This window comes from Oratosquilla oratoria, chromosome 14, assembly GCF_046742065.1.
Source record: "Oratosquilla oratoria isolate Oo_2021 chromosome 14, ASM4674206v1, whole genome shotgun sequence".
Lineage (NCBI taxonomy): Eukaryota > Metazoa > Arthropoda > Malacostraca > Stomatopoda > Squillidae > Oratosquilla > Oratosquilla oratoria.
In genome coordinates this window covers 13865878-13893771 of record NC_134790.1, presented here as the reverse complement: position 1 = coordinate 13893771, position 27894 = coordinate 13865878, and the positions used below count along the sequence as shown (strand labels likewise).

General features: G+C 43.8%; 1 protein-coding gene across 1 annotated transcript in view; it reads left to right on the top strand.

Annotated features, from left to right (window-relative positions):
* LOC143032727 (LIM/homeobox protein Lhx5-like) overlaps positions 1–26702 on the top strand; it is a 148868-nt gene extending 122166 nt beyond the window's left edge. Inside the window, exons 5-7 of the mRNA XM_076197662.1 lie at positions 21726–21939; positions 22409–22558; positions 22922–26702. Coding sequence (XP_076053777.1) covers positions 21726–21939; positions 22409–22558; positions 22922–22986 — 429 coding nt within the window. The 3' untranslated portion in view covers positions 22987–26702. The remainder of the gene's footprint in view (positions 1–21725; positions 21940–22408; positions 22559–22921) is intronic.
* The last annotated feature ends 1192 nt before the right edge of the window (positions 26703–27894 follow it).

The following is a 27894-nucleotide window of genomic DNA, read 5'->3' as shown; positions in this document are numbered from 1 at the left end:
GAGACGAGGAGGAGGAGGAAGAGGCGGAGGAGGAGACGAGGAGGAGGAGACGAGGAGGAGGAGACGAGGAGGAGACGAGGAGGAGGAGGAGACGAGGAGGAGACGAGGAGGAGACGAGGAGGAGGAGGAGACGAGGAGGAGGAGACGAGGAGGAGACGAGGAGGAGGAGGAGACGAGGAGGAGGAGACGAGGAGGAGGAGGAGACGAGGAGGAGGAGGAGGAGACGAGGAGGAGGAGGAGACGAGGAGGAGGAGACGAGGAAGAGGAGGAGACGAGGAGGTGGAGGAGACGAGGAAGAGGAGGAGGAGACGAGGAAGAGGAGGAGACGAGGAAGAGGAGGAGACGAGGAAGAGGAGGAGACGAGGAGGAGGAGGAGACGAGGAGGAGGAAGAGGAGGAGGAGGAGGAGGAAGGCGTGGCTTTTCCGGGAAAGGGCGTCTAGTGCCAACACAGAGCCGCGTCAAGTGTCATGATGCGTCCCAGTGCTGAAATCAGGACAAATATTTTCTCATTTTTTTATGCATTTTTCCCCGTTTATCTCACTGGGATGAACGGAGGGTGGGGGACGTGACGCATGCGCAGTGTGGAACAAATTTGTGAAAAAAAAAGAAAGAAAAAAAGATAGGTCACGTGATGTAAACAAACTTTATTACCAGAACCTTCGTACGGTTAATGTACACGTGTCGCCTATCCTACACTTTCTTTTTTGTTCAGCGTGATAGTCAGACTATCACGACGAGAAACACCGTGCCGGGAGGGTAATGATAGGCAGTGATGGGGATAGTAGTGATAGTGGAGGAAGAAATAAAGTAGTGGTGATGACACTGTGGTTGTGGTTGTGGTGGTGGTGATGGTGGTGATGGTGGTGATGGTGGTGATGGTGGGGGGTGGGGGTGGTGATGGTGATAGTAGTGCTCGTGGTGATAATATTCTCAGTGCATAACACCATAACCTGGGGGTAATTCAGGAGACAAACCAAAACTGTCGATACAATTTTTTTTTGTCAAAATATTATATAGGTATAAGTTTGTGTGTGTGTGTGTGTGTGTGTGTGTGTGTGTGTGTGTGTGTGTGTGTGTGTGTGTGTGTGTGTGTGTGTGTGTGTGTGTGTGTGTGTGTGTGTGTGTGTGTGTGTGTGTGTGTGTGTGTGTGTGCGCGCATGTGTACGTTTGCATGTATACATATGTCCATGTGACTGCACACGTAAATGCAATCGCACTTGCTCACAAAAGAAACAAAAATGATCTTTGCCTCCCACACTCCCCCTCCCCCTTCCCCTCCCCCTCCAGCCCCTCCTCCCCCTCCACCTCCTCCTCCTCCAAACATTACTCATCAATATCCCCGTCTCGCATTTTTTCTCTCTGTCCCGGATGGGCTCCGTTGCCGCATACTTGGAGAAGTTGTCGTATGACTGTGCAACAATTAGTTGTTTTACGAACCCGAAGCCTCGCGAGCGACGTCACGCGATCCTCGCCGTGGCCGATGGCCGGCGCGATAAGCCGACACATCACTCCTCGTGTCCGCTGCCGTGGTGTCCGTCCCCCGATCGAGGAATGGTGAAAACACCGATCACGAAAAAACGGCCCGAGACGCAAGGAGACTTACGCTCACCCCGGCCCTGATGGGTGTGCGTGGATGTGTCTTCGGAGAGTGGGAGTGGGGGAGTGTGTGAAACGTGGGAGTGGGGGGAGTGCGTGTGAGAGGGGAGTGGGGGAGTGCGTGTGAGAGGGGAGTGGGGGAGTGCGTGTGAGAGTGGGGGAGTGCGTGTGAGAGGGGAGTGGGAGAGTGCGTGTGAGAGGGGAGTGGGGGAGTGCGTGTGAGAGGGGAGTGGAGGAGTGCGTGTGAGAGAGGAGTGGGGGAGTGCGTGTGAGAATGGGAATGGGAGTCGGAGAGTTTGAGCTTAGGAGTGTGTGTTGTTTTTGGAGAATGGGAATGGGGGAGTAAGGGAGTGTGTGAAGCGGGGGTGTGGGGGAATGTGTAGAGTGCGGGAGTAGGGAAGTGTGTGAGGGGAGTGGGGGAGTGCGTGTGGGAATGGGAATGAGAATGTGAATGTGAATCGGACAGTGTGAGCTTAGGAGTGTAAGGGATGGAAAAATGAATGTGTGTGTGTGTGTGTGTGTGTGTGTGTGTGTGTGTGTGTGTGTGTGTGTGTGTGTGTGTGTGTGTGTGTGTGTGTGTGTGTGTGTGTGTGTGTGTGTGTGTGTGTGTGTGTGTGTGTGTGTGTGTGTGTGCGTGTGTGCGCGTGCACGAGCTTTTTTTATGAGCATGTATTACCTGTTGTGCGTGTTGGATTTTTTTATGGAATTTGCTTTTTATTTTTTGCTGTATATGTGGCTGGCCATCCGTGTTTTTTTTTTCCTTTTTTTTTTTTTTTGGTTACTAGTGTGTTAAGTTTGTTTCCTTTTTCATCTCAGTTTTCCTTCTACTCATTACAGTTTTTCTTGAAGTTTTTGTTTTCTTACTTTCTTTTATTTAAAATAGTTTGAGGCGCCGACTGTCTCTTTTGGGAGTTTGTTCTGTTCCTATACTTATTTTTCTTGAACTTTTTAAAATATTTTTATATATTTTTCAAGTATACGTCTCTTCATCCTATCCATTCTCATATACTTACAAATCCTTTCTTGGTAACAAATTGGTTCTTTGTGTGACTATTTATATAACAGTAAAGATATATATTTTTTCTTTTCACTAGTATCGTTAGGTCATTCATATCGCTCGCTCAATATATATTGTCCCTTGCATAGCTTCTAGTGATCCTAAACGTTTGTTTCGATTTTTTTTTCTTCTTTTTTCACTTCGGGTGTTTCATAAACCGCTTTATATTTGATACAAGGATTTAAATACCGAGTTAAGGTTGGTTTTACTATATTGATGTTGAAGATGCAAGTCTTCGTGTGTGTGTGTGTGTGTGTGTGTGTGTGTGTGTGTGTGTGTGTGTGTGTGTGTGTGTGTGTGTGTGTGTGTGTGTGTGTGTGTGTGTGTGTGTGTGTGTGCACACGCACGTATGTGTACATTTCTCATCTTTATATAAACTTCCGTATTTTGAAAACATACAAACCAACCAGTGTGAACATTTTCGAAACAAACCAGCTTTGGCATTAGAAACCGTTTGGTCTTCTTGGATTTTAAATCCTTCGAGGTGCTTAAGACCCACAACTACCAGACACGTTCTGGTCTGTCCAGACCAAAGATAGTTACAACATCTTGAGAAGCGTCTATTCTCCCTCCACTCGAAGAACGACAACGTCAAGTCACACGACATGACGTCATGTCACGTAGTGAAAAACCCTTGCAAGAATGTTGTGATCATTTCTAATAAACTTTGGGTACTAATACACTAAAGAATCTAAGAATCATACTGCTCAAAATAATATAAACTCGTGCGTTCTTCAAACAGCTTCTCAAGGAATCTAGTGACTTGTGGTCTTCCCTGAAAACAAAACAAATTTTACGCCTTACAACATAAAGAAGTAGACACCTTGATGACACTTTGTCAAAAACCTAGAATTTTTCTATTTATTTTAGCTGCCACTAGTCTATTTCATTTAGCTCCGCGGTCCAAGACAGAATGGGAACTAGAACCCATTTCGATTAAGCATTTTATTTCAACAACACCCCTTTCGGCAAAAGAAACAAAACAAAAAAATTCAGAAAAAAAATAAAGAATGGGACACATTAGGTGTCTCAAAATAAGTCTGCTCAAAAACGTCCATTTTTCGCGCCAATGTAGTTCCAACAAAAAACGGAAAAAGGGAAGAAACTCGACGCACGCCCCCAGCTCGTGGTTACTTCGTGTGCTAATTAGGAAACTAATTGTGGGCTTAAGGGTCGAGGAAGGGTTTTGCGACCAACGTGAATGTGTGTGTAGGCACATATGTGCCTGTTCATGTGTGCGTGTACGTGTGTGTGTGCGTGTACGTGTGTGTGTACATGTGAGTGTGTGAGTACGTGTGAGTACGTGTGTGTGTGTGTGTGTGTGTGTGTGTGTGTGTGTGTGTGTGTGTGTGTGTGTGTGTGTGTGTGTGTGTGTGTGTGTGTGTGTGTGTGTGTGTGTGTGTGTGTGTGTGTGTGTGTGTGTGTGTGTGTGTGTGTGTGTGTGTGTGTGTGTGTGTGCGCGCGCGTTTATGGAACGCGCGCGTGCGCACATACAATTCACACACACACACACACACACACACACACACACACACACACACACACACACACACACACACACACACATACACACACACACACAAACACACACACACACACACACACACACACACACACACACACACACACACACACACACACACACACACACACACACACACACACACACACACACACACACTCTGGACGTAACAAAATGACTGACTACTAATTTGCTATCTATGCATCGAACTTCTTAATTGCTTGCCTATCTCTTCTCGTAAAAATAGCTCGAAAAATTAATTATACAATTTTTCCACCATATTTAATGAAGTAACATGAAGAGCAACATACCATTTTAGTCGCGCAGGGAAGAATAATTCTTTTCGTTTGGACCAAGAGTTTTGCGAATCCAGTATCTTATCCCCAAAGACTCCATAAACCAAAAGTTTCTTATATGACAACTCTTGGTTTCATCATCATCCTCTCCCTCCCTCCCTCCCTCCCTCCCTACCTATGTCCCTCCTCTCTTCCACCCTCCTTTCCTTCTCTCTCCCACCCTCCTCTCTCCTCTTCCCTCCCTCCCTCACTCACTCATTTCTTCACTTTCTCTCTCTCTCTCTCTCTCTCTCTCTCTCTCTCTCTCTCTCTCTCTCTCTCTCTCTCTCTCTCCCCCTCTCTCTCTTCCTCCTCTTCCTCCTTCTCTTCCTTTCTCTCCCCAACTCGCTTTTTCTTTCTCTCTCTCTCCCTCTCTTTTTCATTCTCTCTTTTCCTCCTCTTCATCTCTCCTTCCCTTCATTCCCCTCTCCTTTCCTCACTCCCTATCCATTATCCCTCCTCTCTCCCTCCCTCCCTCTATCTCTCCCATTCTGTTTCCTTCCCTCCCTCCTCCTCTCCCTCCCTCTCCCTCTCCCTCCATCTCTTTTTCATTTTCTCTCCCTCCCTCCGTCCTTCCTTCCCGCAGCTGTGATGAATAGCACAACCTTCAAACGTTTCATGTATCATCGTCCACTTCCACATCTTTTCCTCTCATTTTCTCTTTCTACTTCTTTCATTTTCTCTTTATCCCTTTCACTCCCTCTCTACCTCTTTCTCCCCCCATCCCTCTTTTTCACCCATCCTCCCTTTCATCCACTTCCCCTCCCCTCCCATCTTCTTCTTCCCATCCTCCCTCACCGCCCATGTACCTCCCTGGGTCTTCCATCGGGCTAGCTCACACCCCTTCACGTCGAAGCCACGCCAACACGCAACGGGAGGCAATGGATCGGATCCTCGACTTTGGATCAACTTAATCCGGCCTCCCCTTGACCCGCCGCGGTCATCCAGTGGTGGCGAGGCGTCTTCGGGGAGCAATGTAGGCCACGATGAACAGTGGACTATTTAAGTAGTGTCAATTTGCGTGATTAGAAAGATGTTATTTGGGTTTTTGGTAGGACGAAGGAGTTGGTTTTTTTTCATAGTTGTAGGGAATTAGATTTGTTTGTGTGTTTAGTATCTCTTTGTTTATTCATGTGTTTAATTACTCGTCTGTTTATGTTTTTATTTGTAAACCTTTGTGAAATCAATCCATTTGCCAATTCAATGGATAACTAGGTCTAGCAAAGCGTATAATGATTTTCTTTTACTTTAGTTACGTTATAAAACTTCTTGTATACAAAAAAAAAAAGATATTCTGCAACTAGTTTTAAAACGACACCAACCAAACCCGTTCCATCCTCCCCTGCCTCCCAACTAATCCAATCAACGTTTTTGTAATTAAGTATCCTAGCATTATGAGCCCTACCCCTCCCACCTCTTTTTTTTTTTTTATAATGCCACTTTTCGCATTATCTTTAATTTGGCCTGGATGCATCCTAGAGCTTCTGCTAGGGCTTTTTTTTTCTTTTCTTTTTTACCCATGTTTTGATGGAAAGTCTGCATGTTGAGGTATATAGTGCCATACTTTCTAATAGAATTGTTTTGTTGTTGCTATGATTTTTGGGTTTCTCCATATCCACCAACTCCACCTCCTCCTTCTCCTCCACCTCCACCTCCTCATCCTCCTCCACTTCCTCCTCCTCCTCTACCTTCCCCTTCACCCCTTCCTCCTCCTCCTTCTTCTTCACCTTTACACCACCTTTCACACAACTTTCATCACCTCCTCCTCTTGCACCTCCTTTATTCCTTCCTCCTCCTTCAACTACCTCTTCACCCCCTCCTCTTCCTCCTCCTCCTCCTCTTCCTCCACCTTTACACCACCTTTCACACAACTTCGACCACCTCCTCCTCCTCCTCTTCCACCTCCCTCACTCCTTCCTCCTCCTTTACCTACACCTTCACCCTCTCTTTTTCCCCCTCCTCCTCCTCCTCCTTCACCTTTACACCACCTTTCACACAACTTCCATCACCTCCTCCTCGTCCTCTTCCACCTCCTTCACTCCTTCCTCCTCCTTCACTCCCCCTCCTCCTTATCCTCTTCCAGCAACTTTTTATTTCTCGGCTTTTCTTCTTTCTTCTTTTTGTTCTGTGTAATTTCCTTTTATTCCATATTATTTTCCCACTATGTTTAAACTTACGGAATTCCAACCATAAATTATTTCTTTTTCTCTTCCAGCTGATCTCTGTTCCTTGTCACTACGGGATTAGTTAAACTCTGTTCTTGTATTGTCTTCTGATCGATGGCCTTCCTTCCCTTGATCTAAACCCGATTTTTTTTTTTGCACTTTGTTGCACAACTTTGCAATGGTCGTTCTCGCCACTATGCATGAAAAAAATATACATTTATTTTTATTATCATCCCTTATCTCTAGGAGTTTATGCGTTTGCGTGCGTGCGTGCGTGTGTGTGTGTGTGTGTGTGTGTGTGTGTGTGTGTGTGTGTGTGTGTACGTGTGTGTGTGTGTGTGTGTGTACGTGCTTACACGCGTGCATTCGTGTGTGTACATGCGTGTACATACGCATGTTTGACTGTGTCCGTAAATGGAAATATTTTGACGTATTTAGATATACCAACATTGATGGCAGTCACGTTGTTTACATCTCGATGGGGGTGGGGTCGGGGGTGGGTGGGTGTGTGGGGTTGTGTTGGTAGATGTTGTCCGCGGTTATTATGACATTGTGGGTCCGAAAGTAGGTCGCGAGGAAGGACAATTCAAGGTGATATACGTGCATGAGGTGGTTGGGGGTGGGAGTGGGCGTGAGTGGGTGGGGGTGGGGACCACACCCAGCAGTATCGTACAGTGTTAATCAATATCATTTTTCTTTTATCTTTTCTTTTTATATTCTATTCTTTTTTATTTTTTATTTTTGTTTTTCTCTCTCTCTCTGTCTCTCTCTCTCTCTATCTATCCATCTTTCTATCTATCTATCTCTCCATCTCTCTCTCTCTCTCTATCTCTCTCTCTCTCTCTCTCTCTCTCTCTCTCTCTCTCTCTCTCCCTCTCAAATCACGTGCTGGACTCGTAATCGACTGTTATTACCCTTTCAATAAGACCTCAGAGTTCATATGGTACGATCAGTGGACAATTCTGTAACCTCTTATGCAAAGCACACACCCACCCCCCCTGTTCAAGGAAGACAGTAATAACTTTCAGCGTTGGCGAAAGCTTTTATGACCTAAGCTCGGCGCGAAATCTGTACTATACACGTGTTTGCAGCCTTAGGTCCATATGTACGTATCTGCGCGTGTGTGTGTGTGTACTTGTGTGTACTTGTGTGCATCTGTGTGTGCGTGTACTTGTGTATGCGTGTGATTGCAGTGATAAGGAAAATGGCGACAAATGGGAGAAGTCATTTTGTTTATTTTCGTGCAGTACAGGAACCAACCTCCATGTACGTACAATCCTTCAAAAAATAAAACAATATAGAATAAAAAAAGAGAAAATAAATAGATAAATGAATAGATAAAATTATAATTGAATAAACGAATAAAGAAAAAGAAAAAAGTAGATGTGTAAATAAAAAACAAATGTCACTTTTTCAATTTTGTGACAAGTATGATTTTCTTTGCATATCTTATACATCAACTGTCCTGTACTCTACAGAACAAATGTATCGATTATTTAATCCCCTCTTCCCCCCAGAAAAACAAAACAAAACAAAAAACAAAAAGCAAAAAACGAAAATAACAAGGAAAACGTGGAAGGATTTTTGGCATATAAAGTACATGTGTACATGCGTAAGTGTACCACTTGTTTCTGTGTGTGTGTGTGTGTGTGTGTGTGTGTGTGTGTGTGTGTGTGTGTGTGTGAGAGAGAGAGAGAGAGAGAGAGAGAGAGAGTGTGTGTGAGAGAGAGAGAGAGAGAGAGAGAGAGAGAGAGAGAGAGAGAGAGAGAGAGAGAGAGAGAGAGAGAGAGAGAGAGCGTGTATGTGAGCGCGCGTTATACACTTGTGAAGAATCTGTATGATATGCGTGCGTGCGTGCGTGCGTTCGTTCGTGCGTGTGTGTGTGCGTGCGTGCGAGGGGGCGGGCGCTACGCGTGCAGATAACACTATGGTGTGATGGTGGTGACGAGTGTGTAGGTTGAGGTAGTTTGATATCTTAGGTCGACCTACTCGACTGTGTTGTGTTTTGTCTTCTTCGGTCAACCTACTCGACTGTGTTGTGTTTTGTCTTCCTCGATCGACTTCCTCGACTGTGTTGTGTTTTCTCTTCCTTAGTCGACTTCCTCGACTGTGCTGTTTTCTCGTCCTTAGTCGACTTCCTCGACTGTGCTGTGTTATCTCTTCCTCGATCGACTTCCTCGACTGTGCTGTTTTCTCTTCCTCGGTCGACTTCCTCGACTGTGCTGTGTTTTCTCGTCCTTAGTCGACTTCCTCGACTGTGTTGTGTTTTCTCTTCCTCGGTCGACTTCCTCGACTGTGTTGCGTTTTGTCTTTCTCGGTCGACTTCCTCGACAGTGCTGTGTTTTCTCGTCCTTAGTCGACTTCCTCGATTGTGTTGTGTTTTCTCATGGTCGACTTCCTCGACTGTGTTGTGTTTTCTCTTCCTCGATCGACTTCCTCGACTGTGTTGTGTTTTCTCTTCCTCGGTCGACTTCCTCGACTGTGCTGTTTTCTCGTCCTTAGTCGACTTCCTCGACTGTGTTGTGTTTTCTCGTCCTTAGTCGACTTCCTCGACTGTGCTGTTTTCTCTTCCTTAGTCGACTTCCTCGACTGTGTTGTGTTATCTCTTCCTCGGTCGACTTCCTCGACTGTGCTGTGTTTTCTCTTCCTCGGTCGACTTCCTCGACTGTGCTGTGTTTTCTCTTCCCTAGTTGACATCCTCGACTTGTTGTGTTTTCTCCTCCTCGGTCGACTTCCTCGACAGTGCTGTGTTTTCTCGTCCTTAGTCGACTTCCTCGACTGTGTTGTGTTTTCTCTTGGTCGACTTCCTCGACTGTGTTGTGTTTTCTCTTCCTCGATAAGACGACCTGACCCAAGCGTCTATGTAGCCCCTAACCATAGAGGATTCGCTAACAAACATTCTCAGCCCTTTTACATCGAAAGGATACCCGATATCTTAACAAAATCGCCTGGCGTATCTTTGACCAAAGCCGTCTCGTTTGTCCTCTACACTTGGACTGTTGTGGCAGGGAAGAGTCACCGCTGGGAATCGGAGACGAATGTGGGATTCGAACTAACAACTAAGCGAATACGAGACCAGCACGCTTCCGATTACGCCACAACCATAGGTCATTGAAGGAAGAAATGTTGTGCTGTTATCTGGGGATTGTTAGTGTTGGGGTTGTCCAGGACGGAGGTGCTAATTTTCCTTTCTGTGACAGTTACATTTAGAATTCCGAATCCCTTCAAGATCATACATTCAAATGAAGTATCCAACACGATGTAGATTCACTCTAGAAATAGGTAGATACAACTCCACCAACAGCGTAGTCAGTGAATGGAAATGAACTTCCAGGAGAGGCAGTCACATGTAAGAGTTCGTTGTTCTGGAAGTCTGTTGGTTGGGTTCATAAAACGCATGTTGTGATACTATCATCCGATCGATTTGTTTACATGTCGTCTGGAGTGTACATTATACTTATATGCCCCATTATTTATCGATTATTCTTCGTCTGACCTCCTTATGGACCTGTCGATATGGTTTGCTATTTCATAAAACATCAAATTATCACAAATATTGCACTTTCTATGTAAATGTACAGAGAGAAACTGGGTTACTATGAGAAAACACACCTGCAATTAAAGGAGAAATGAAGAAAATACTGTATGTGGTTTTGATAATGCATTGATTTAGAAAAGATATACGAGGCCGCATACGCCCAATTATAAATTGAAAAGAATAAGATAAAAAAGAACAAAAAATAAGTGAATAAAAGAAAGATAAATAAACAAATAGAAAATTAGATAAACAAATAGACAAGAACGCAAAGCATAACTGATAAATAGATAAACAAACAAACGAACCAAATAGATGTAGATAAGAAAAGCGCTCGGGATTCGAACGCAAAGATGTGTCATGAAACTCAAATACGACACTATCCTCCACCAAAAGTTTCATATTCTACCGGCCCGGGTACCTGTCCACTAGTAAGTACACTTGCCACATTGATTCGGGACATGTGGCCCAGTACACGTGCCAATGGCCCCAAGTGTACATGTACATCTATGTACACTGTGTACATACAATCACAAACACAAGGACCTGACAGCATAGCGTGGGCCAGTGCGTGTATAATCTTCTACATAACGCCATGTGTAACTAGTAGCAAAAACGTACATGCGTGTACGTACATGTACATATAGGGATATACGGATATGAACCATTGCATGGAGAGTGCGTGTATAATATGCAAAATAATATAGAGTCATACTTCTTGCTGCATACAAGCTGCACAATCAAACGATTCGTAGGTTTACTTTGAAGTAATAACAGACTTGTCGACATGTCTGAATTGCCATAAGTCACAAAGAACTAGTACAACTCTACGTAGTACTGCACCAGGTTCCTCTTTCCGGAACTGTACACTGTGTCTTGTTTGGGAGAACTTGTGGACTTGTTTGACATGCGTTTGTGAACTTGTAAATGTTCACATATTTCTTCTAGTATACACAAACGAGACCTGTTGTTTGTGACTACTATGTACTTAATCATGCTACATCAATATTATGCTAATATATTTTTCATTTTTTACTATTTATTATATTTCTACATACGCTCGTCCTCCTATGAAGAAATTCTTTGTTAGAAAAATCATATCAATATGACAGTAACAAAATGTGTATTTGTATGGTTGTGTTAGTTGGGTGTCACGTTCGAATGTACATGAAAAACATTTCAGTTATCAAATATTTGATTATCTTTACATACAATAGCTTCCTGACCATTGAAAATGTTTTTGGTCAACAAATTTACACTGCGACATCAACAATGAAGAAATACATTTAAAAAAACGCATGGAAAACATGATCTGCGTGTGTACACTACATGCATACACGCATACATACATCTATCCATCCACATACATACATACATACCTGTATGTATTCATACATACATATATACATGCATAGGTACAGGCATACATACATGCATATAAAAACATATACATTATACATAAACATATATACGGTACATACACATACACATACACACACACACACACACACACACACACACACACACACACACACACACACACACACACACACACACACACACACACATACTCTTACACGCGCGTGCGCACACACACACACACTCGCACACACACACACACTCACACACACACACACACACACACACACACACACACACACACACACACACACACACACACACACACACACACACACGCACACAAAGGATAGAAGCGCCGGTGAGCTAGTCACCATTCGCCCGTTCCTGCGCGCGTGCGTGCGTTGCGTGCGGCCGAGCGTGTCTGGGCTGAACCGGGCAGATGACATGAAGGGTTCGCCTCAGCAATGCCTGACTGACAAGGAGGCTTGGCGTCTCTCCACGCCCACTACCGGTATCCCTACACCCACTACCTGCTGTCTCCACGCCCACTTGCCGGTTCGATTCACGCCCACTGCCGGCCAGCTCAACACCCAAAACTCCCTCGAATACCAGGGACGTCTATAGCGTTATTCTTCAATGGCTGAAATCAAAACAGCATAACAATATATATATATATATATATATATATATATATATATATATATATATATATACTCGTATATACAGTTCTTTCATTATTTGTAACAAAGTTCAAAATTAGAAAAAGAACAAAATTCTTGCAGATAACAGATATAATTTCTATTGTTTGGATTCCTTTTTGACTTGCATTCTCGTTCCGGATATTTGCGAGATTTCTTAATAATAGAGATTTCCGACAGGGAGAGTTACCAGTTCGTAATTTCTTGGTATTTGTTCACTCCCTTTTGTATCGTTTGACAGTTTTTCTTCCATTGTGACTGCCGCCGCCCGAGTTCCATTCAGTTCCGTGGAATTCCTTTCGGTAGAAATGTTTTATCTTGTCTTTATCAAAATCTTTAATCAAACTACTCCATAGCGGTTGATACCTCATCTCTTTAATTTCATCTTATTCTATTCTATTTTTATTCTTATTTATCAATTATTGTTTTATTTATTTTGTCTCTGGCTGCTACCGGCACTTTCATTGGTCCCTGTGGTACTCCGCTCTTTAGAAAAGAGATCACCATCATCATCATCATTTATCTACCATCTACTTTACTATCATTCTTACTATATCCACAACTACCACAGCCGCAACAACCACAACCACAACCACCATCACAACCAAAACCACGAGTTTTTTTCTTTATACAATTAAGCATTCCAACACACTACAGAAGAAATCAAGGGCAGTTCCTAAAAACTTCTCTAAAGTACTAGTGATCCCTGACCACAAGACTTCCAGAGATACTCTAGACAGTAAACGATCAGAAGTGCAAATCACCGGTCAAATTGTTAAGACGGTACAATGTAACTGCCAGACACATTAATCATACTCTCATGACGATTAAGCATTAAATTATGGTTGGCTGAAACTATGTAGTGAGGCAATTTAAGTTCTTCAGTAGCGTCTAAGAAAAGAGCCCCGAGTGTCCACAACGACCTTTGGTAGCCTCGAGTGTTACCAGTAGCAAGTCCAAGACCAGACCAGACCTGTTATGGATGATAGTCTTACAGATACATGACCACTCTTCTAGCCCCTACACACAGACACACAGACATACAGACACACAGATACACAGACAAATACACATACATACACAGACACATTCACATATACATATAAACACCTCACAGCATTGCCTATAGATAGGGCCATAAATAAACTTTGAGCTCTCATCCGGGAGGGTAATACTTATCAATCACGAGCGCAACACTTGATCTAAGACCATGATGAAACAAACACGTACGTACACACACACACACACACACACACACACACACACACACACACACACACACACACACACACACACACACACACACACACACACACACACAGAAGCCTTCCTTTCTAGGAGGAGCTTTTTCTGTATTCCTGTTACCACCAAACTATTTCATTCATCTCAGGTAGCAAAGGTGTAAAGTCTTCTGGAAGGAGTAGAGATGCAGCGCCAATATGGCGGGGTTTGGCGTGGCCCATCATGGCCGTCGAGAAAAGGTGCAGCTTTTTGCCCCTCCTGATTTATTACCAGCATATGTTATTGCCACGCCGGATGCATATCATCAACAACATAAATAACGATCAACTGGCAACATTACATTACCAAAAACACCGTAGGGTTTGATAGAAATCACGCGAGAAGGAAAAGACTGCTTCAATTCCTTTCTCAATGTACGGTTGGCTACAGTTATATTGAGTAACGTCTTCCACGGAACTGATATGCGAGGCTCGTATCTTCGGGTCGTAGATTTACGACGACCTCGTAAAGTTGCGAGTTTCGTAACTGGTCCATGTGAAAAAGAAATATATGCTTGGTAGGTTTTCACAAAAGACGCTACCCGTTGTAGTACTTAGAAATGAAAGGCTTTTGTTTATTCCAGGCCTTCGATAGTTTTCGAAGGTCCTCTCTCTCTCTTCTGGAATTCCAGGCAGAGATCCAGCCTCGCTGCGTCCAGCTCGCTCTGGAAACACGTTAACTTCTTCTTTACCGATGGAGTGCCACGTGCGTGAATAAAATCGCCAGGCGGCAGAAATAATAAAACGAAAAGTGCCACACGGTACGTAAGGGGTGAAAAGAGACTGCAATCCTTAGGGGTTACCACGGAACTGAACAAAATTTCTTAAAGAAAACAAAAAAATCAAAAAGTGTCACCCGGTGCGACAGGGCCTAGACTAGGTGGTCCGTAGTTGGCACCACACCATCTGACAGTGCCTGGAGACTATCGGACCAGCTGGCGTGCCAGGCTGGCGCCGGGCGGCCCTAGGACTGTGACATAGCGTACAAGATTCGTCAAATATCACGCGAACTGAATAGTCGAAATACAAACACAAACGTTTCTTCGTGATTCTCTTCGTCCATGTTGGCACAAGCGCGGCCTTCATTTCTCATGATACGTCAGTTTCTCTTCGGCGATTCTTGTGGAAGTCTCTACGTGGAGAAATGCATCTTTGCCCCTTCCGTATCGAGATGTACTTTTCCTTTTATTATGACTGCCGCCAGATGATTTTATTAATTTTGTGTGGAAATCTCCTCGGTAATGAAGGGGCTATAATCTGTTTTTGGATAAATCTGTTTATTCCTATGGAACTTTGTGATAACGAAATAGTTCTTCATGCAAAGAGACAGACAGATAGGCAAAAAAGACAGACAGACAGACAGACAGAGACAGACAGAGACAGACAGAGACAGACAGAGTCAGGAAGACAGACAGATATTCCAGACAAGAAGACAGGCAGACAGGTAGACAGACAAGCAGACTAGCTAACAGACAGACATACACGTACAAACACACACACACACACACGCACAGAAAACATACAATCACCGTCTGACAACGCAAAGCTTTACGCACACAAACGGACACACCTTCCCGGCGCACATACGCCGGGCTGCAAGCCAAAGGCAGTGAAAAACGTACCCCATTGTCCACGTATGCACACGTGTCCACGTGCACACGTGTCCACGTGCACACGTGAGACGCAAATTTGCACCTAGGCACCAAAGTACGACGGGTCCGTCTTCCTAAAATGCTCACACGCACTGGGAGCTTGTCCAGCACGCACAGGTCCCCAGTGCGAAAGAATAGGCGTGTTTACAAGTTACGGGCTGGCACGCATATGCTCAGTGTCCGCACTTTTGTCCTCGCGCAGCCTGTGAAGGGAGGAGGGAAGGGGATGGAATCAGTGGGGAATGGAGAACTGGAAGGGAATGCTTGCGATGGGGTTGTATGCAGAAACTCAGGTGCATAGATTTTCGGACAGTATGTGGATTATATAGGGTGAGTCAAAAGTCGCTATACATAGGAAAAATTATTATTTTTAATAAGAAACAAGTTTTAAGAACTGCATATACTCAACAGGCTCTATATGGTTTCCATTATTTTGGATACACAATATTTGAAAAAAATTAGGTTAAAATAGTAAAATAGAAAAAAAAAATTCCTATGTATGACGACTTTTCCCTCACCCTGTATTACATTGCATGGTCGGAATCTAGGGAGGAGGTTTTGTTTTTGGTCCAGTATGTTTTTGGACATTACGGTAAAATGATTAAATCGACACGAAACAATGAGTAATGGTCTTATATTTTGCCATCATATTTGTGATAATTGGGTCAAGCTCAAAGTCAAGGTCATCGTAATATGGATTTTTTTTTTCTGAAATCTCACCAAAACCTGTTTGATTACTTTCAGCTAAGATCAACTTATTTTCTAAATATTTCAATTATTTCATGACCCTAAACATGACAACAATAATATACATACATATATACATTACATACATAATGTATACATACATTACATATGTATATACACATAATGCACTCACACGCATGTACATGCACATATGATACACACATATATACATGCATCTATAGTACACATATATATGCACATACAATGCACATACACACACACACGCATACACACACACACACACACACACACACACACACACACACACACACACACACACACACACACACACACATATGTATATATATACACAGTTGCGAGGGTACTTGGAAATCATTCGACCTTGTGTTTATGGGCGTGTTTACTCCCAGCTACATAAACATGGAGCCAATTTGGTGTTGTGCCTTGAGAAGCGTGTCAACACGTGGACGTAATGACACAAGTCGTGGGAACGTTGGCAACCCCCCAGTGACCCAAGTTGACCTCGCCTCCCCACGCTGCCATACCGAAGTTGTAATTATAATATAATGTATTGGGCGAACATGTACGTATGTATGTATGTATGTATGTATGTATGTATGTATGTATTTATGTATGTATGTATATATATATATATATATATATATATTCTATATATAATATATATATATATATTATATATATATATACATATATATACATAATGTACACACACATATATATACTCTGTGTGTCTACATACTTATATACTTATACATGCGCGTATGTGTGTATATCCTGAAGTCATAAACGTAATCATGTAGAGCAGAACGAAAGTGTGTAAATAAGGAGAAGAGGAGGAGGAAGACGAGGAGGAAGAGGAGGAGTAGGGGAGGTCTTAGGGCCAAGGACCAGGTGAGTCGGTTGTAACTTGAGTATCTCTTTGTGACACCGCTCCGGGAACTTCGAGGAGACGACTTCGACGACAGCGACGACGAAGAGTCTGGTGGCTCCACAGAGGCATGTTCGTGGTGTCATTTCGTGAGGGCGGTGGCTGTGATGGTTCAAGGGGTGGTGTTAGTGGTTCAAAGCTGTGGTGGGATTGGGTTTTAAGGGAAGTGAAGGGGATTGGGATGGGGATTGGAGAGTGGTTGGAGGTTTGGAGTGTGGAGGAGTGTAGAGGGGGAGTATGAGCTACGAACTCAGTGATATTTCATTGATCTTATGGACTCGCTTTAGTGTGGCGAAGGGATTTCATGTGTCTCGACTAAACCTTTCCTTACCTGTTGGTCCTTTGTATTTCTTATTCCGTATGCCGTCAGGGTATTTTATTCATTTCCGTGGCAAACCTTTCGGAGCGTAAGGGTTGAGGTAATTTAGCAAAATATGAAAAAAAAGTAAAATAAAATCGATTGTACAGCAAATGTTCACTTCACATAAAGGGGCGAATTACCAGTGAAGAAAAAAAAATCCTTGAGGTTTACGGGAAGGGGGTAGGGGGTGGGGGGGAAGGGGAGTAGGGGTGGGGGGGAAGGGGAGTAAGGGGGTAAGGGAGTAGGGGGGGTAAGGGAGTAGGGGGAAGGTAATTGCACCCTCGTGCAATTTTCCTGAGATATCGAGCCGAAAAACACAGAGTACCGTGTTTATTGTAGCCACCGATTTGGTTTATTCTTGTACTGCAGTGACTCCAAGGCTGTATACAGACTATTCTTTGCCCCCTTTTGGAGGCTGTTACTCTGTATACAGTCTACTCTTTACCCTTTTGTCAGTCTCACTCATATCAACTCTCCCACTTTCCCTTTCTCCTTTTCCATCCTTATATGTTAGTGACGTAATCCGAAGCCTGTTGGGCTCGCATTCGCTTAGTTGTGGGTTCGAATCCCGCACTCCTCTCCAATTTCCAGCAGACTGTTACCTACCCCAGGAGTCCAAGCGCATAGGGCATAGGTGAAGTCTTCGGCCGCGGCTTCGCATTCGCTTAGTTGTGGGTTCGAATCTCACACTCCTCCCCGACTCCAGCATTGAATGATACCTGGGAAAAGATGACGGCTCCGGCCGCAGGTACTCAACGCCTCCTGGCGTAAGCTCCTTACCTCCTTTCCATCCTTCACGAAACCGGCCCGGTATCCTACATATGCCCTGACCTGACCTGACCTAACACAGGTAGGGAGAGTCTGTAGACTTCTCAGTTCCCTTCACTAGGTGAGGACCCTTCATCTCAGGGGTGGGCTGCGGGGCTGTTGCGGCGGCGGCGGCGGTGGCGGCGGCGGCGGCGGGGGCTGAGGCGGCTCTGAGGCAACAGAAGCTGCCGCCCCATGTCCCGGGGCGCCCCGTAATTGTTGGTCTTGGCTTGCGTGCGACCTTCAAGTTCCTTCGAGCTCTCGACAGCTCCCACGTCAGTCACCCTCGGTCGAGTGCGAGTTGGGTTTCTCCACGTTTAATCCCTCCGGTACTGAGCGATGTATGTATGTGTATGTATGTATGTATGTATGTATGTATGTATGTATGTATGTATGTATGTATGTATGCATGTGTATGTGTGTGTATGTGTGCGCAAATGAATGTATGTATGCGTGTGTATGTGTATATATATATACATGTATGTCTGTGTAAATGTAAGTGTATGTGTGTGTGGATGTATACGAGTAAATGTATGTGTATGTGAATGTAGTGTGAGTGTGTGTGTGTGTGTGTGTGTGTGTGTGTGTGTGTGTGTGTATTCATTTGGTCTTTTGGATCACGTGTTGAACTCGTGATCCTGGAAGAGAGCTCAGAGCTCGTAGGTCCGATCTATGGGTAATGCTATGACCTTGCACTAACGCACACCCCCAACTCCCCACCCACGAGAGTTGGAGTAACACCCCTCAGCGCTGCGATACTGATATTATTTCAGCCCGGGCGAGGATCGAACCCGGACCTCCGTGGGCAGGCCAGAGCTCTAACCACAGCGCCATGAGTCCATGTGTGTGTGTGTGTGTGTGTGTGTGTGTGTGTGTGTGTGTGTGTGTGTGTGTGTGTGTGTGTGTGTGTGTGTGTGTGTGTGTGTGTGTGTGTGTGTGTGTGTGTGTGTGTGTGTGTGTGTGTGTGTGTGTGTGTGTGTGTGTGTGTGTGTGTCGGTAGTGAGAAGTCTACGCCAGGAGACGAATAGCTACTGCCGATGCAGTCACCTTTACCCTACGAGCCTGGACTATTGGGACAGCTAACAGTGCGGGATTCAAACCCACAAATAAGCGAACACGAGACCAGCACACTTCCGATTAGTTATAGGTTCGAAATCCCGCATTAAACGAATGCTATTACAAAGGGAAGATCTTTAGTATTTATTGATATACGAATTTTGATAACTTTTCTATTGCTGGTAGCGTAATCGTTAACGTGCTTGTCTCGCATTGTCTTTGTATGTGTGTGTGTGTGTGTGTGTGTGTGTGTGTGTGTGTGTGTGTGTGTGTGTGTGTGTGTGTGTGTGTGTGTGTTTGTGCGTGAGAGTTTATTTGTGCGTGTGTATTTGTGCCTGTGTATGTGTGTGATTAACCATGGTCTTGGATCACGTATTGGACTCGTGATCGGCAGCTATTCCCCCCCCGGAAGACAGCTCAGAGCTCATGTATGTGTGTGTGTGTGTGTGTGTGTGTGTGTGTGTGTGTGTGTGTGTGTGTGTGTGTGTGTGTGTGTGTGTGTGTGTGTGTGTGTGTGTGTGTGTGTGTGTGTGTGTGTGTGTGTGTGTGTGTGTGTGTGTGTGTGTGTGTGTGTGTGTGTGTGTGTGTGTGTGTGTGTGTGTGTGTGTGTGTGTGTGTGTGTGTGTGTGTGTGTGTGTGTATATCTGTGTGTCTGTGTGTGTACATAATAGGTCAAAGGTGAAGGCTTGGCCCAAAGCTACTCAGCGCCTCCTAGCGTAACCTCCTCACCCGCCACAAAAGGTGGAACCTACGAGGTCACTTGCTGTCCCATAAAGGATCAAGTACTTCGGGACTTCGTGAGTTCGAGTGTCCAAGTTCGTCAATGGCGAAGTGACAGACTCTTCGTGATCTTCGTTGTCAATGACGTCCTCGTCCATCCCCTCAGATTTGAGCCTAACCGCAGAGCACCCGAACCTTCGTTGAGGGAAGAGGAACCACAAGTTCCGGGTTCCGGGTTCCGGAAGGGAACTCCGGAACAGAAGCAGAGGGAGAGTTGGTTGTCAGACATGACGGACCTTCGTCCCGAATGCTGCTGGTCCTCAGTAATGAGAAAATCCTACTCTTCCCCTTGACCCTCACCCTCCTCCTCCTCCTCATCCCCTTTCTCTTCCTTCTCCCCATCTTCTTCGTTCTTTCTCCTCCTCCTCCTCCTCTTTAACCTCCTGCTTTTCTTCCTCCTCCTTCTCCTCTTCCCCCTCCTCCTCCTCCTCCTCCCCTGCTCCTCCTCTTTTCCTCCTTCTAATCTTCCTTCTCTTCCTCCTCCTCATCCTCATCGTTCTCTTTCTCCTCCTCCTTAACCTCCTATTTGTCTTCCTCCTACTTCTCCTCTTTCTACTCCTCCTTCTCCTCCTCTTCCTCTTCACCTCCTCCTACTCCTCCTCCTTCCCGTCCCCCTCTTCCTCCTCTTACAAATCTATCACTCTTCTTTTTATCTTTACATGATGTCTTTCATATTATGTTTCCTAACTTCACTGGTTTCTCTTTCAGTCCCTCATTCATACGCCCAACCAAATACGCTGTTCACTAACCTCTCTCCCTTTCACTTTCGTTAACCTCCCGACGTAATCCATCACTGCCTACCTAACTACTAACCGCTCTAGTAACTACTGACCTATGGACCAACCCACCCACCTCCTTATATATACTTACCTAACCTGGCTCCTCACCTGCCACCTTCCTCACATCTACCTACTCTCCTGTCCACCTGTCTACCTACCTAAGCAACCTTGTTTGGTACATACCTACACAAAACACTACTAACTACTAAATCAACTTCCTGTCTCATTGCACCTAAGGCAGAGGGACGGTTTGGCAGAGTCTTTGCTCGTTAGAATCTATTCTCGGCAGACTCTTTGCTCGGTAGAATCTATTTTCGGCAGACTCTTTGCTCGGTAGAATCTTTCCTCGGGAGACTCTTTCCTCGGCAGAATCTATTCTCGGCAGACTCTTTGCTCGGCAGACTCTTTGCTCAGCAGATTCTTTGCTCGGCAGACTCTATCCGCGATGCTGAAGGGAGAAAAAGGGACCACGTAATTGCGAGTCTTTCTTGTTCGCTCGGGTCTTTGGCCATGGAACCCAGAGGCCGTGAGCAGAATCCCCCAGAGGCTCAAGATGTCATTATGAGGCTTTGGGCAAGACGGGGGAAGGTCCACCTCACTAATGGATAATTTCTGAAAAATGGGTTGTAATGCGAGGTTCAACTTCCGCCTTTAGTAGTATCCGTGAGTTTCTCGGCTTGGCTTGTCGGCTGCAGTGTCATGTCACACCAGTATATATGTATACACGCACGCACGCACGCACACACGCGCACAAACACACGCACGCACACACGCGCACAAACACACACACACACACACAGATAGATCGATATATATATATATATATATATATATATATATATATATATTACAACACACATTCAATAGTCTCCAGTACATTAATTTTTTCCATTTCAATTCCTTACATAGGTTTTGTGTCACCGACCGATCGCTTGATTTTCGGTCGTAGGTCGTCGGAAACAGGTCGTAAGCTTAAACCTCAATCAAGAAAGAAATATTTATCGAGGGCGCGGAGACCTACACATCACTTAAAGACAGGAGCATTGATCCAAGACTCAACTTCCTTTTCTCCGTTGTTCCAGGTCTGGTTCCAGAACAAGAGGAGCAAAGAACGACGGATGAAGCAGCTGACTTCGATGGGCATGCGAGCTCACCTCTTCGCCAACCCGCGGAAGCTTCGTGATCTTCCTCTCGGTATGGAAGACGGCTACGGGTTCTATCCAGGATTCAACGGTTTCCCCAATCAACAGTTCCCCGGCTACTTCGGCCCTCAGCAGGGAATCGGATACCCTCCAAGTAAGTATTCGGAATTAAGTGCCAATATATGGAGTTAAGTGCCAATATATGCCAATATACAGGGTTGTGCGATTTTCGAGCACGCACACACACGTACACATACACCTGTAAGGTCACAGCATTACCCATAGATCGGGCCATATATGAATTCTGAGATAATATCCGGGAGGGTAATAGTTGTTAATCGTGAGTCCAACGAGTGATCTATGACAGTAGTGAATCACTCAACACACAAACACACACAAACACAAACACAAACACAAACACAAACACAAACACACACACACACACACACACACACACACACACACACACACACACACACACACACACACACACACACGCACGCACGCACGCACAAAGAACCCTCTGAAACGAAATTCAAAATTTCTTAAAGACTGAAAAAAAAAAGTGTGTCACCGGAGCCAAGAGACCACATCTAACCGCAATCTCTCTTTTCTTTTGCCAGTGGGTCCGGGCATGGAACAGCCCCTCCCCCCGGGTGGTCCCATGGGACCTGATTTCCCCGGTGGTATGGTCCCAATCGGCATGATGGGCGAGCCTTTCCCCCCTCACCCACCCATGACTTCCCCCACGGAAGATCCTGGAAACCACCCAGGTAAGAGCAAGAGCCAATGATCATGTTATATGTACAAATGCACTATATGCTTAGACATACACACACGCACACACATTAAGTACAAGAGGATGAGAAAGAGAATAGATGATATTCATAGAGCTTAGAATAATATAATAATATTTATTTCTCATAAATCAATTTTAGCGCGATTTTACATTCAATTTTATCCACATAAACTAATTTCAGCAGGGTTGACATGCCTGTGAATTGGTCAACTCTTTCCCTTTCCATCCTCAACTTACTAGTGTTTTCTATTAATGAATTAAATAGTGTTTATTCTTTTGCTTTCTTCTTCTGTTAAGGGACTAAAACGTGACCGTTCTTTTGTTTTTTCTTCAACAGGCGCCAATTCCACGGGTCCAGGTGGATTTAGTGACCACCAGAGCTCAGAGATTTTGGCGTGGTAACCCTTTGAAAAGCAGATCACGCCGTCTCACCCATGAGAAGAGTGTGCGTACAATCCTGACTAGATCTACTATAACTACTACCGCTACCACTACTACTACTACTACTACTCCTACTACTACTATTATTACTATTTTCATACTTATTTTGCCAACCAAAGATTTCGCCGCGGTGTTTTGCTTGCGTCATCGTGAACTCCGTGACGTCAGCAATGTCTATGACGTCACAAGAGCTCATCAATGACGTCAGCAGTTCCTTCGTCCAATGGCAGGGGAGGTCGCTGTCCACAACTTTTTGTAAGCTGCCCAGGTTCTGCTCCCTATCAAGAGCATCATACATTTCTATTTATTTCATTACCGACTTTAGGATGATCCAGTTATACTTGGAAAAAAGAAAAAAAATCGACTTACAAATGCAAATACCATGCAACAGAAACATGAAAAGCCCAGTGCATCGTAAGGTGTTGGAAAAAAAAATCGTTGAACCTTACTTTCGGCTGATCCAACCAATCCCGCCAGTTGTTGAGTTCTATTCATGTACACTGTTCGAACACAATCCACCGAAACTAAGCTATTTTTATAAGAAAGCGTGTGGACGCTTCGAACTGTGTCACAATGCTCAGAATGAGACGTTTCGAGAGACGAAAAAAAGAAAAAAAAAGAAACGTTTGAAATCGACCTGGTGGCGACGACGATCGATAACGGTGTCAGTCAACGGAGTGATTTGCATGGGCACTAGAGAAACCGACGTGGTCAACAGAACCAACAAGCTTAGGAACAAACGAGCTGTTTTGACCCCCTCAAACACTGTTTTCTGTTGCCGAACCCTCACAATCACATCAATACCCTCTGGAATATTTACCACGAAAGAGTACAAGAACCATAAACATGTTCCCTCCAAGTTTGACCTTCATGGTGTCGTAGTTGGGTCGTCTGGGACAGCGGACTTCATCGGTTGATCTTCGTCGCTGTCGATTCCTGGCCACAAGAGCGGAAACCAAAACCAAGTTAAACAATTCTTTGAGAAAAAAAAAATTGAAGACTTACGCTGTAGATGTTAAAGAATTTCGTAGTAATGACAAAAGGTAAAAAAACTACAGAATTTTTTGGAGAGTTTGTGGTAGATCGTCCACATAGCGCTCTACTCTGCCAGACTCCAGTGAGGGGATCAACGATGCCATTACACTAAGTTCATCATCTATGTTGGCTGTTTTGAGCTGTGGCGTCATAAATTATATAAGAATTTAGTACTTAAGAAAAATAACTACATGGGTTGTGGCTCTGGTGTTGGAGTTGTCTATGTGACTATATATAAATATATCTATCTATACATATAACCTGAACTGGCTATATTATAAAATCGAGCACACATAGACCACTTCCGCACGAGATTCAGTGTTTTAACCAATAGGAACATCGATATCTTCCCCCTTTCGACCAATCAGAAATCAGATCAAGATTATGGAAGTTCCTGTTGGTTCCTTCTGTTAAGTAAGTGAACAAGTGAACGAGAAAGAAAGAGAGAAAGAGGAGGAGAGAGAGAAAACACGGGCACTGGCGGTGTTTGGGTACTTTGTATATAAACAGCTAATCATTGGAAGCACTTTCTGTTGTACCCTCCCGCATTTGACAGTGACTATTTGCCCAATAACTCGCTCTCTCCGTTGTAAAATGTCTCTAGTTAGGTCCTAAGCAACAAGATCTGTACTGTAGTTACTTAATGTAGAGTGTAACTGTCATGTATTTAATGAACGGCAACATTTTCTCAGAACATTTTGTTGTTATCGTTGTTTTGCTTTTATTTTCTCCTAATCCTCTCCCCCTCCCCCTCCCCCCAACCTCGAAAATCCTTAAAAGGAATCTCGAACTGTAAGGTCCTTTTCTAGTTCTACCAATCCTAGACCAGTAAATCACATTACTAGTGCCTTTCACGGCACGTTCATTACTTCTGTTGAAGCCATTTGAACCCGGGTCAAAATAACATATGGTCAGTTGATTTCGGAAGCAAATAACGACTGACGACATGACGTCATAAGGAGCCGTGATCCTCAGTTGATTTGACTTGGATGTTCCTTTCGGCTCAGTTTCGTTACTCGAGGCAGACCGGATGGCATCTTGCACGTCTCCTAATAATGTCAATTCGTTAGTTTTCTTTGCGAAATAAGACTGATCTGTTGTAATATAGGCCTCGTCTTTTATTTCAGTCTAGCCATCATTCTCATATTTTGATCACTGACTCCATCGTCTCCCATCATTGCTACCTCCACTGCCCTTCTAGATAGTTCTGAACGTCTTTTTTTATCTTCATAACACGACAAAAACACTCCCACACTCTCCAATCATAACCACAAGTTAATTTCACAATCCCAACATAAACCATCATTCTTGCAAAGACTGCCCAGGAATCAGTTCTTTCTTATCTTTGTTTTTTCATAACAATACAATATTTTCATATACTCCAATCATAACCAAATGTTGATTTCACTAACCCCACAAGAATCATCATTCCTGCAAAGACCGCCCTGGATTAATTTTAATCAAATCCCTCCTATTTCTCTCTCTCTCTCTCTCTCTCTCTCTCTCTCTCTCTCTCTTTTTTCGATTTCCGTTGCCGTGAGTAATCTACAAGCAACCACCTTTGACATCGTTAATTTTAAGTGTCTCGGCTTACTGACTGGTAGGTAATCACTTTGGACCGACCCCCCTTTCTATGTTTGCAATGAATCTTGTGTGTTTTTCGTCCACACAACCTCATCCGTTTTGTAATTATAATTTTTTTTCTCTGATTATTTCTATTATAATTTCATGTTATTATCCTACCATTATTACTATTATTATTACATTTTTCTTTGTATTGCTGTATTATATTTTTTCATTGTTGATATTATTTTCATTAGGACATTGATATATATTTCATCACTACAGTGTTTATTGTCAACATTATTAATAGTGTTATTGTCATCATAATTGTCATTATTATTACCATTATCTTAATTTTTAACTAACTGCAAGTCAGCTACTTAAGTTTATTATGCTAACTCCCTTTTTCACCTTACGAGAGAGAATGTAATTGTACAAATAAGAAAATGCGTGAAAAAGCCTTTTTTAATGGTACATGTCAATGATACGCCAATGCTATACACTTTAAATACACTTAGGTTTATGGTATTCTGTTATTTCGCACAACATAACAAAGGGCAGGAGAGAAGTTCGAAGAGAACAGAGATTAAAAAAAAAGAAGAAAAAAAAAAGATAAAAGAAACTTTCTCTGCATCACCGAGCTTAAACCGATTTTTATATTGTAAGCCATGTGCATGAAAGAAAGCAGTTTTTAGTCTTAAAAGAAAACGGATGACGTGCCCTGATATGACTACGACGGCGAATTGGCCCGTAGTTACGACATAAAACATAGGATATTAGTTATGTTACTCCGAAACAAAACGAAGGATCACCCTAATCATCCCACGAAACGAGAACATGGTAAACTTCTCAACTTAAAAAAAAAAAAAAAAAAAGGATTCGAAAGGTTTTCCTGTGTAGTGCGTATCATCAGCAATCGAGGTTTTTCTGTTCCTGTGTCATCAAACTGATTGGAAAGTTCTGTAATTTATTTCCCACTGTTGCAAGTGAAGAGACGCCCGCGCCTCCATCTGTATGTTCATATTTTGTATCTGTGATATCCACACTTTGTTACAACTCCAGTGAATTTTGTAATAAAATATGCAAAGTATAGAAAGACGTGGTTTTTTTTGTCATCCTTCAAAAATACCTAATACCTGAAGCAGTTTTCGCATGAAGCAAAGGCTTGCAGGCGTTCTACTGTTCTTCATGAACATTTAAAACAGTAGTTCTCAAACTTGGGGGCCAAGGGGGCCCCCCCAAGGACCCATGACAAGAATTTAGGGGGGGGGAGACATGGCCTACTGTTACAAATTGTGCATTTCTATACAATGTGAGGAATCTGAATACGAAAAAACAAATCCGTCAAATATAAGATAATTATGATTGTCAACTTTGTGATAGATTAAAAGGTTCCTCCTCATGAACATTTTACTTTTTTTTTTTTGGGGGGGTGCTATTTGGAAGAAAATGAAAGCGGGATACACGAATGTTAAGAATTCACGAGGGGAGAAATGGAGAGAAAAATTATTGAGAACCACTGATTTAAAACCAAGTGATATTTTCACACATGACAAACGGTGGCCGGCTCTGGCAGTGGCAGCTCATGGCTTACCATGGTCTTCAATGGAACCCTTCACACGAAGCCGCGTGAAAACCTCCATTGAAATCTAAGGGGAGGCGATTTGCCATCGCTGGTGGCGGCTTCCAATTACCTCGTGTAAAGGCAGTTTTAACCTACCCAGGATATATATATTGAATAGTACTTTTCCTCCTATCTTAGCCTTCACCTTCATCATTGTTACAGCCCTCTCGTTAGTAAAGAGGTCATATCCGTAGTGGGTCACCTGAAATCTTTATTCTGGCTGAAGCCAGACGATCCTATTCATACTAAACCCCAGTCACGCACCAAACTTACCTGTTTCCGACCACCTTCGACCGAAAATCAAGCGATCGGTCGGCGACACAAAACCTGTGCAAGGAATTGATATGGAAAAAAGTTTATGTGGCTGATAAGATGAAAATCTATGTACTGGGGACTATTCAGTGTGTGTTGTAATATATCTATCTATACATCTATCGATCTATCAATCTATCTATCTCATTGCCGACTACCAGCGACTTCCAAAGACTACCTGCAACTAGTCGCCGGTGGTCGGAAACAGGTCGTGAGCTTGGTATGACTGGATCCTTGCAGAACTAAGCCATACAATAACAAAGGATTACAAAGGCGGAGCATGCCGACAGGAGACCTTTTGGTCCATATCTATGTCGGATGCGAAAAAAAATCAT